The sequence below is a fragment of the Pteropus vampyrus genome, unplaced genomic scaffold, assembly GCF_000151845.1.
Source record: "Pteropus vampyrus isolate Shadow unplaced genomic scaffold, Pvam_2.0 Scaffold26, whole genome shotgun sequence".
Taxonomy (NCBI): domain Eukaryota; kingdom Metazoa; phylum Chordata; class Mammalia; order Chiroptera; family Pteropodidae; genus Pteropus; species Pteropus vampyrus.
This window is the reverse complement of record NW_011888807.1, coordinates 89,082-100,591: the sequence shown is the minus strand read 5'-3', so window position 1 is coordinate 100,591 and position 11,510 is coordinate 89,082. Positions and strand designations below refer to the sequence as shown.

The 11,510-nt window shown below is 41.2% G+C and overlaps 1 protein-coding gene across 7 annotated transcripts in view; it reads right to left on the bottom strand.

Annotated features, from left to right (window-relative positions):
- RIOX2 (ribosomal oxygenase 2) overlaps window positions 1-11,510 on the bottom strand; it is a 25,320-nt gene that overhangs the window by 4,039 nt on the left and 9,771 nt on the right. For 3 of the 7 annotated variants that reach the window (XM_023528467.1, XM_023528468.1, XM_023528469.1), the window contains exons 3-7: window positions 10,533-10,652; window positions 9,301-9,429; window positions 3,988-4,091; window positions 1,490-1,592; window positions 506-698 (exon numbers count right to left, since the gene is read on the bottom strand). In XM_023528467.1, coding sequence (XP_023384235.1) covers window positions 506-698; window positions 1,490-1,592; window positions 3,988-4,091; window positions 9,301-9,429; window positions 10,533-10,652 — 649 coding nt within the window. The remainder of the gene's footprint in view (window positions 1-505; window positions 699-1,489; window positions 1,593-3,987; window positions 4,092-9,300; window positions 9,430-10,532; window positions 10,653-11,510) is intronic. The other 4 variants (XM_011356392.2, XM_011356393.2, XM_023528470.1 and 1 more) reach the window with 3 other exon arrangements.

The following is an 11,510-nucleotide window of genomic DNA, read 5'->3' as shown; positions in this document are numbered from 1 at the left end:
TACAGGAGTGTGGTGTTGCTAGTCTTTGCTATAGGACATCAAAATCACCATCTACCCAGAAGTATTTTATGTCATCTGCAGCCTAAACCTGTCACAAAATAGTCACCTGGGACTTGGGGGAGGTTGGTGATAACCTTGGGCAGTCCTGTATGTCACCTGCTGATGGCAACATTTTACTCATCCCTTTGTTAATTCCAACGAGGTTATTTTAGTGTTCAAGTTCCTAAAACTTCCATAAGACAGTGAATACCACAGTACCTATTTATACAGTTTTCTCACCCCAAATCACAGGACTCTCATTCCCATCATGCTGGGATGCAAGGTCTTTGCAAATGATTTGCAAATGCAGAATCCTAAAGTTGTGTGCAGTACACGTTGTCCAACCATAACACACTAGAGACAGTTCCAGCTCCACATTAATTCTAAAATGCCTCAATGTTCCATCTGCTCAAAGAAGTGGCCACCCAGGAAAGCTTCCAAATACCCCACATTAGCCCCTAACCACCTAGAAGATGGCAAGCTCCACCTGGTGTTGAAAGCTCTGCTCCGTCTCCCACACAGTACGGTGGGAGTCTATTCATAACAAAATCCTTCTTCATGTCTGCTGAAAGCAGCTCACTGGTGCCTTCCAACCGGTCTGCGAGCTTCCTCAGGAAAGCACTTAATCTTCTTGTTGCAACAGCTGTGGTTTCCACCTGCTAGAAACACAGAGGTAAGTTCTGGTGCAGACTCCAGCAGAACTTACTGTCTAGGTCCCAGTCTCCAGAGTAGTCTGCTGAGCACAACCACACAGTGACAGATCCATGTCACTCCCAGGAAGTGGGGTTTGAGGAGGCTTAAAAACGATATCCCATTATTTCTTTGTAACTTCTGCGTATCCTAAGCTGCCTGTTGTTTGTCAAAAAAAAAAAAAAAAAAAACACATCAATTTTCAGGATTTTGCCTGGAAAGGGATCCCTGGAAATGTACAGTCTCAGCTCTTGCCTTTTGGAAAGCAAGTCACCAACCTAAGGTGACTGTTTCAGACAGTGACGGCAACCTTGTTCGACTCATCACTAATTCATTTACCTTCTCAAATCTAGCCACACAGTGCTGCTGTTTCAAATGTAAAACCAGGGCAGACAAGAAAGCCAGGGAATATGCCACGATCAGGATCTCCAGTGAGCCTCTCCTAACTAATAATCGTGTGTGACGAATCTACAGTTCTCCCAGCCACATTATTTATCCAACCATTCACTCAGCCAACATTCCTACAGTGCCCGCTTCTGCCACCATGAGATTCAGAAAGACAGCCGTTTGCACCACACCCTCAGTTTTCTGGGTCGCACATAACGTGCTGGACTCCATTCATTCTGCAAGCCATCAGCTCAGCTGGTGAACACAGGAGAGAAGATGGGAAGAACCATGGGGTCCCTAGGATGTAGACCACAGCTTCAAGCTGGCCCAGGTTACGAGTCCTACTCTTTTCCCACCCATCTTTACTCCTTACCAGGAGAAGCTGCCGGGGGATGCCGGCTCGGAACGCCAAGTCTTCCTTTGCAGTATCAAACACAAGCCCCGAAATGGTGTCCAAAAGGAAATCTCCCCATGAACTGGAACACACACCGAGGAAAAAAAAAAATAGTGAATGCATAAAAAATATACAGAAAACACTGAGTACTAGTAAAACCAAATGCTATGAATGGAAGCTTCCATAGCATTCCAACTCCCCTGCCCACGTATTTTGAGTTCTAATAGTTTTACGTTACTCAGCACAAAAACGTAAGAGCTTAGTCAATCATACTGCTTCCCTCCCTCCCCACTTGCAGACACTCACATGGAAAGTTAAAAATGGGAAGCAAGGCTTTATTCATGGTTTTTCTCTTAAAGATAGCAGAGAATCACATACTCTCATTAAGCAGGAAGTTTAAGGGACCAATTTTTTAAAAAGGTTTTCAACTGTAATACAGTATTCATGAGGACAGCTTTGTAGAAAATTTTAACTCAATCATTATAGGACCAAAAAATAAATTTTATGTGCAAAAGATACAAAAGCAACATATTTAGGGTAACAGCAAGATCCTTGGACTGTAATTATCTGAACAGATATACATAAAAAAGGTACATATAAGAGAGCACTCTCCCTCAGTAAAATATCCATCAACATCAATTTCAAAACAATTGATCTTGCATTTTGTTAAACTCTAGTGATGGTTTTACTGGGGTAGAAGGTAGAAGCCAGAGGCCAAAGATAACATGTAGGGATGTGCATTGCTGTTCAATTACCTTTGCTTTCTTGGAGGCATTTAGAATTGGCTCACTCCTAAATATGTGCCAATGTGTGAAACACCGTGGGGTTTCTCTCTTTAAACATTTCTTAGCTATTTAAAATTTTCCTGTGTCACCAGTGGATTTCAAATTGCCAGCTACGTGCAAAACAGAAATTCACAGCGTGATTTTTACCCTTCTCAAATTAGTAAGCAAAATTGACACTTTCATGCTTCCCTCTCCGGAAAGTGGCAAAGGAGAGCATTTCCTCCAAGACGTCCACTACTACCTGGTGGCCTTACCACTCTGCAACTTAATGTTACACCTAAGCTCACACCTTCGGTTGAACTTCAACCTGGAGGACACATGCACATCTCTCAACAGCCCTTCTCCAGTTCCTACAACCCATGCCCTCAATTGCCCCTGCTCTTCCTGAGGTGGGCCTCAGTGACTTTCCATTCCTCACTATGCAAGGAACCCAAACATAACAACGAAGGCATTTTTCATAAAGGAAGCCTAAAACAAGCACTGGCCTTCTACTTGTGTGTGTGGGCAAAGACAACTCCAACTTCAGGCTGGGCTCCAGCTAGTTCCTCTAGTCTCTTAAACACCGGTTAACTTCAGGCTGAAAAGCCAGACAAGGAAGCAGAGGTATGCTTACAAACTTGCTATGGCTTTGAAGGTAGGGGACTTGCTGTCCCTCGGGCCTGGAACATCCTCTTCTACTCTGATCTTCTGACCCACCTTCTACTCTGACCTTCTTACTTGTCATTTAACTCTCACAGAGCTTGGGTGTCATTTCTGAGGCCTTCCCTGATGTCCCAGCTTTGCTAAGTGCATTCCTCTATGTTCCAAGAGTCTTGTCTGAAAATCTACAATTGAATTTGTCACAGTTTAGTAACTACTTGCACACCTATCTCCCTCCTACTACCACTTCCAGAGTGTAAGTTCTCTTAAAGCCCCTTAGCATCCAGAAATTGGCACAGGATCTAGTGCCTGCGTGCTGAATAAATGAATGGCTGGTGCTTTTAAAGCGATCTGAACTGCAAGGTCACTGCTATTAGGAAATCACAATCTGCTACTGCCCAGTTCCTGTCATGTGACGAGGCTCTTGCCAAAATGGAACATGGTTTTCACTGTTTTCAGCACATGTACTTAGGTCTGACTGTCCCAGACTGCCTTGCCTGCTTTAATTTCATGGACTGTAAAAACACGGAAACCTTAAAAAAGACCCAGAGGTTTCAACGGTTACAGACTTTGTTTAGGGTGATGAAAATGTTTCAGAAACAGTGGTGATGGTTGCTTAACAGTATGAATGTAATTAATGTCATTAAATTATACACTTAAAAACAGTTAAAACAGCATATTCTATGCTATATATTTTATAACAATAAAAATATTGTAGACAGAGACATGCACTATAAGCCCAGCCCGGCATCACTAACACACTGCCATACCTGCAGCTATGGTTCCTTCTCTGCAAACTCTGGGAGCCTTTAATTGAGAAACTCTCAGAGTTATATAGTCAGGTTCATGACATTCCCAGGAGAAAGCCCAGATGGACCAATGGCACAGATAGGACACTAAAGAAATATGAAGCCTGCAAGGAGCCTAAAACCCTGGAGGTTGGTTAAGTGGAAGGATAATGGCCAACTCACTCACGTGCCTCCTGAATGCAGCTGCTGTGGGCCACAGCACAGAGCTGTCCTAGGACACCAGGCTGGCAGGCAGAGAGCTTACTTGTTCTGGTAGGTGCTGATGGTCACGTGCGTAGAGTGGGCCAGCCCCGGAGGAGTGTCTGCTTGATGGATGGTCCCTCTGGGGAAGTACAGCAAATCACCTGGCTAAAGGAAAGAAAAGAGGAAAGAGTTAATAAGGCTATCTTCTCAGTCTAGTATGTTTTATGGAGACAAATATAGCCTTTGAGTTTCAGTTCTCCATTCTAGAAACCTATTTAGTGATTCAAGAGGCAGTCTATATGCAGGGCTCCTGTGGGGTCCTGCTAGTTCACTTCACTGTGCCTGCGACTATGAACCCCAAATCCTAGAGAGGCTGGCTTTCAGTGCCTGAAGTCACTTTCTTTATTCACAAACTGAGACCAGATACTCTTGAAACCATCCCACTCACGCCCAGGGATCTGGGAGGTGACACCTGGACCTGAGAAGCCTGCTCCCTGCAACGGTGAAGCATTGGAGCTTTACATATACTGTGCTCATGAGAAGGAAGAATCAACATCATTAAAACAGCCATACTTGCCAAAGCAATCTATAGATTCAATGCAATCCCTATCAAAATACCAATGGCATTTTTCAGAGAACCAGAACAAATTATCCTAAAATTTATATGAGGCCATAAAAAACCCCAAATAGCCACAGCAATCTTGAGAAAGAAGAACAAAGTTGGAGGTATCACACTACCTGATATACTATACTACAAGACTACGATAATCAAAATAGCATGGTACTGGCAAAAAAACAGATACATTGATCAATAGAACGGACTAGAGAATCCAGAAATAAATTCACATCTATACACTTAATTAATATATGACAAAGGAGACAAGAATATACAATGGGGTAGTCTCTTTAGTAAGTGGTATTGGGAAAATTGGACAGATACATGCAAAAAAATGAAAATGGACCACCTTCTTACACCATATACAGGAATAGATGCAAAATAGATTAAAGACTTAAATGTAAGACCTGAAACCATAAAATTTCTAGAAGAAAACTTAGGAAGTAAACTCTCTGATATTGCTACTAGTAATTTCTTTTCAGATATATCTCCTCAGGCAAGGGATACAAAGAAAAAATAAATGGGACCACATCAAACTATAAAGTTTTTGCACAGCAAAGGAAACCATCAACAAAACAAAAAGACAACCTACTGAATGGGAGACGGTAATCGCTTATGATACATTTGATAAAGAGTTAATATCTAAAATATATAAAGAACCCATACAACTCAACAACAACAAATTGATCCAATTAAAAAATGGGCAGAAGATCTGAATAAATATTTCTCCAAAGAATACAGATGGCCAATAAGACATATGAAAACATGCTCAAGGTTGCTAATCATCAGAGAAATGCAAATTAAAACCACAATGAGCTATCACCTCACACCTGTCAGAATGGCTATCATCAATAAATCAAAAAATAACAAGTGTTGGCGAGGATGTGGAGAAAAGGGAACCCTCATACACTATTGGTGGGATTGCAAATTGGTACAGCCACTATGGAAAACAGTCTGGAGGTTTCTCAAAAAATTAAAAGTAGATCTACCTTTTGACTCAGGAATTGCACTTCTGGGTATTTATCCAAAAAAACCCAAAACCATAATTCTAAAAGATCTATGCATCTCTATGTTCATAGCAGCAGTATTTGCAATAGCCAAAACATGGAAGCAACCAAAATGCCCATTAACAGACGACTGGATAAAGAAGTTATGGTTCATATATACAATGGAATATTACTCAGCATGAAATCTTACCATTTGCTATGACATGAATGGACCTAGAGGTTACTATGCTGAGTGAAATAAGTCGAAGATAAATACCATATGATTTCACTTATATGCAGAACCTAAGGAACGAAAAGAATAAACTAATCGAAAACAGACTTACAAATATAGAAGACAATCTGGTGCTAGTGGGGGGAGGGGACTAGGAGAAAGGGGTGAAGGGTTAAAGTAGTACAAATTAGTAGCTGATAGATGGTCACAGGGATGAGAATCATAGCATAGGGAATGTAGACAGCAGTCATGTAGTGGCTAGATGGAGAGGCAGAGGGAAGACACAGTCAGGGGAGATCATTTCAGGGGGAAATGTCTAGCCAAGGTACTATATACTTGAAATAATAAAATAAAAAGCTATTTAAAAAAAGAATGGGAGCTTTACAGTCATTCAGACTCTGACACTTACTTGCTGGTGACTGCAGCAAATTAAAGAACTTCCTGAAGCCTCAGTTTATCTGTAAAATGGAGGCAATAGCTCCAAATCTCATAGAATTATTTTGAGAATTAAAGGATACTTCATAATCAAAGCTGTTAGGACAATGATGGGTATGAGGTTATTTTATAATTACTGTCTTACCCACCAGTCCCTGATAGTTTGTGAGCTCTTCCAGGAAAGGTCTATATCCATCTTGTATTCCCACAGCCTAAACTACCAAAGCATACAACGGAGGCTTAAGAAATGCTTGGATAAAAGGATGAAAAACCATATAACCCTTCACTTGAACCTAAAAACTAGACATAACTAAAGATCAGGCCATTTCTTGAGCAGATGAGCCTCCTCTGCCCTCTCCTCGTTCTCTCCCAAACCAGTGGATAGAAATATTCTCCGCAAATCACTCTTGCCCTGAATCATCTCCTCTCTAATCCCACCCAGATGAAAAACATTCTTTAAAGAAGTTGCCCGAGAGGCTAGAGAATCTTGAGAGCCACTTATCTCCCCTCTGCAAACACGGGAAACAGTCTGGCTCACTGGTTAAGAGCATGGGCCCTGGCCTAGAGGGAGAGTTCAAGAAATATCAGATTAAAAACACTTTTTAAAAAACATTAAGATTTGCTTTAAAGCAAGAAACAATATATAACTATAAATATTCAAAGAGCTATCTTGGTGGCTTGCCGTGAATCAAACTGACAGAGAAATTAGTACTCAAGTAAATAAATGCTTTACTCATAATTATACCTATCATTTGTAAATGGAATTAGGGCTGCAAAAGGGGATATTATTTTGGGCTATCCAGGGAGTTCCAATGTAATTAATCAAAAGGATCTTTAAAAGTGGAAGAGGGTATCAAAAGCGAACCAGAGAGATGAAAGTGTGGGAAAGACTAGGCTCCATGTTGCTGGCTTTGAAGACGGAGGAAGGGGCCATGAACCAAGGAATGTAGGAGTCTTCTAGAATCTGGAAAAGGCAAGGAGACAGATTCTCTCCTAGAACCTCCAGAGAGAATGCATTCCTGCTGACAACCTTGATTTCAGCCAAGTGAGACCCTTTCTGGATTTCTGACCTGCAGAACTAGAAGAGAATAAATGTCCATTGTTTTAAGTCATGCTTGTGGTAATCTGATAAGAAGCAATATATTGACATATAGCCACTTCTTGCAAGGAATTTCATTTTAAAGGAGGCATCAAAGTAACATTTTTCAATTCCTACAACCTACAAAGTAAACATTAAGATCTCCATTTTAATTAGGAAACTGAGACTTGGATAAATAACTTGCCCGAGGACACACGGCTCCAAATTGACAGGAGATAAATTCAAACTCAGATTTGTCAGATCCCCAAGCCATAAAATAGTGTTTCCATTACAGGGGTGGTATTCACCCCAAGGTCCTGAATTGGGCAGATGTACCACAAAGGATGCCACTTAAGTAGGGAGGAAGAGGGGTGAGAAGGGCTCCAGGTCTCTCCATGCTCTCTGCCAAACAGAGCAACTCAGATTTTCCATTTATACTGGGCATTTATGCAAGATTCCATTTGAAGAGCTTCACTGATTAAAAACTCACATGTTTATAAACATACAACTTGAACAACCCTGCAGTACATGATGCAATCATTCTTCCAGGAGACTCAGGGCTTCTCTTAATGAACTGTGATTGGATGGGTGTGATTAAAGGGCAGAGCTCCATCTCCTCAACGTCTCACACTGTCTACCCTTGAAGATCACTATGGAGCCTGACCTCAGGCAAGGCGCAGCCAGTCATCAGTCTGGGTAACTCAGCCCTGACCTCAGAGGCCATGGATGGCTTAGTCTTTGTCCTAAAACTAATCAAGCAACAGCCTAAATAAACATGATTTCCCAAGAGCTGGGGTTGCCCAGCTTTTTCTATAAAGGACCAGATAATAAATATTTCTTATTTGTAGGCTACATGGTCTCTATGGCAACTAGACCACTCTGCAGTGTAAGGTGAAGGCAGCTCTAGACTATACATAAGGAATGAGTGTGGCTGTGTTCCAATAAGCTTTATTTATGAAAACAGTCATCAGGCTGTACTTTTGACGCATGGGCCATAATTTGCTGACTGCTGACTAAGAACATAAAAAGTGTAGGTACCTTTATCGTTGTATTTATTTAAGTCTCCTATAATATAGGCAACCATCTGAAAAAAGGGAGATTGTTTCCTCCAGTTACTAGTAGGCAGGCAAAGTTTTTAAAATCAAGAAAGGGTCACAAGGCATTAAGAATTAGACACTGGTTCTAACTTCAAGACACAAGAAATAAAAAAATTAAAAAAAAAATAACTACATACAAAGATATCAGGTAGGCAGAATTTTGGGAATTGTCTGAATTAACTGTATCTTACTGCCACTGAAAGAAATAAAATTTATGTTTTGTAAGAAAAGATAAAGTTTCACCATCGAGCTATTCTTATACAAGATTTTTTTTCTCAATAACTTCACCTGCTAGGGTGACTGGCTATGATCCTGTCTAGGCTAACTACTCAGAGACAGACTTTCTCAGCAGCAAGATGCCAACAAACAAGCACGTGATCAAGCCACTTGGCTTCCTGGAGGAGGGCTTCTCAAGAGCTTTCATAATTACCACTCTTATATGCAGGGAGAAGGGAAGTAAGTACAGAGAGTGTCAGATGCACAACCAAGAGGAAAATGGGTCATAATGGAACTTTACTAACAAAAGAACTGAGGGTCCCTCGCTGTGCTCTGCCTGTAAGCAACCTACAGCCCAGTCCTGTCTGAGATTCAGCACAGCTGCCCAAGGCCAAACCTTCCACTTTTACTCAAGAGAAGTCAGAGGACACTGAATTCATAATTCATTCCTGCTGTACATAGATTATGTTTGGAGACAGGCTATATGGCAAATGAACTTAGCACTTTCTCACTCAGTTCTACAAGTACAAGCTAACGAGTTCTACAAGTACAAGTAAAAGCTATCCTTTGAAAGCTATATATACCGGCTGACTGGAATGAGATCCACTGCGCCCCGAAACTCTTAGATACATTCTCACTGGGACCATTACGCGAACACTAAAATTCAAATCCGAACTTATCTCACGAGAGGCATCCACAATAGAAGTCTCATACCTTCAATGTGAACTCGTGTGCTGGCCTCCCAATCCTGTCCTCGGCCTCCACGCTGTACTCCCGCGCCAGGGGCACAGTGGGGTGGTAGAGGCGCCAGTGCTTCTCTCCCTCCAGCTGCAGGATGAAAACCTACAGAGAGTCACAGCACCGGGGCGTCAGAGCGCTTCCTGACAACAAGGCAACGTGATTCTGGAATATTAGCCCTCCGAGGGCTTAGATGAATTATAAGTTGCAGGTAAATAATAAAAATGAAAGATCAGATACATTTCATTCCACACTTAAAAGTTGCCACTACTGGTTTTCACTTTAAAACCAAGTAATCATAAACCCTGATATAGAAGGACAGTCATTCTTTTCACATTCATGAAACCTCGCTGAGTTCCTTATATCTATCCTACTATATATCCACTCTCATTCCTGTAAATCTTCTATCAGACAGCTGAAAGCCCATAAGCTCTGATGGAAAAGGCAAGCTTTGGCCAAGACAATGTCTGAAATCCTTGGCAGGTAGAAAAGCTTCAAGTTTTTTATTCTTCATTCAGCCAAAGATATTTTAACATTCTGTTAAAAAGTATTAAAAAATAAAAATAAAAGAACATGAACTCTTGGGAAAATGTATTGATATCAAATTGCTCTCAAAAGAGGGAAAAAGGACTTTTTACTAATTACTGTGTTCACACCTTGTATTAATAAAAAGATAAAACTACGAAATACCTAAGCCAGAGTGTTAACTTTTTTTGGAGCCACGAGAGAGGGAAAGCAACACTTGTCGAGGTGCCAGTGCTTAAGTGAAACGATGACCTTCATTCGAGTGGCCTCAAGATTTTCACAAGTGGAAAAAATATATATTTTTGGCAGCTACAGAAAAGGGACAGAATGAAAGCAGATGTAAGGATTGCTCATGATCGCATCTTATTAAAGAACATACATTGTGAAATTAAAGAAAAAGACAATTATGCTTTTCTGTAAACTCAATAAATACCCATTTAATAATGTGGCTCTTTATATTAATCGGGTTAGAAACAATCTTTCTCCCTGGAGAAGAAGGAGCAGGAAACCAGTTTGGTGGGATTAATTTTGGCCCAACATCTAGGGGAGGTCAAGATCTCCAGTGACCACACAAGCAGTGTGGACAGAGATCTGGCCCAAGAGCTGAACTGAACTCTGACAACTACCCTAACGTGGACTCATAGCAAGTCCTTCCCCAAGCTGAGCAATCTCCCTCCTCTTACCTCAACATCATCATAATGGGGTGGCAGGCCCTGAGATCCAGCAGGTGTTATGTACACATTCGAGCCAACCAAGGAGCCAAAGTAGCATTCCAGCTTCTCCTGGATCCTCCAAAGCTCATCCTAAAAAATAAAAATGAAAATAAAAAAGAGAGAGAAAGAGCAATAGAGAAAAAACAGTGAGTGAGTGAGGGAGGGAAGGAGGGAGGGAGGGAGGGAGAGAAGGAAGGAAGGAAGGAAGGAAGGAAGGAAGGAAGGAAGGAAGGAAGGAAGGAAGGAGTAAGGAAGGGAGGTGAAAAATATATTAGCAATAAGAAAAGTAACATGTTCTTATTTGCTTAGCAAGTCTTTACTGCATGGCTAGTACGTTCCAGATACTGAGGATTAAACAATGAAGGAACCACCACCTCTGCCTCAAGCATTTGGTCTACTGTAGACGCCACAGAAAAGATGTGAGCACATAAGCAAGATTGGTGAGGTTGGCGATCTGGTGTGGGTGGAGTCATGGAGGATTTTAAGCAGGAAAATGACATGAATCAATTTACATTTTTAAAAGCTCACTCTGACTCCTGTGTGGAGAATGAAATGTAGAAAAGCAAGAGAGATAAGTCGGGAAGCTACTAAGGCAGTAGACCTGGCAAGAAATGAGCAGGTGGTAGGAAGAGAGGGAAGTAGAAAGGTCAAGATGTACTGTGGAAGTAGCACTGACAGGACTTGTTGATGGACTAAATACAAAGGGGTAAGGGAATGGGAAGAGTAAAAAAATATACTCCTGGGCTTTTGACTTGGATAATTAGCTCTCAATTCCATTTACTGAAATGGGAAAGACTTGCTAAAGAACAAGTTTTCAGAGGATAAAACAAGTGTTCTATATTAGAAATATTAAGTTTGAGCTGCTATGACTCATGTGGTGATGTTTTTAAGTAAGCTTCTGGCTAAGTCAAGTTCTGGCAAGAAGTGAGGGCTACAGATTTACATTTG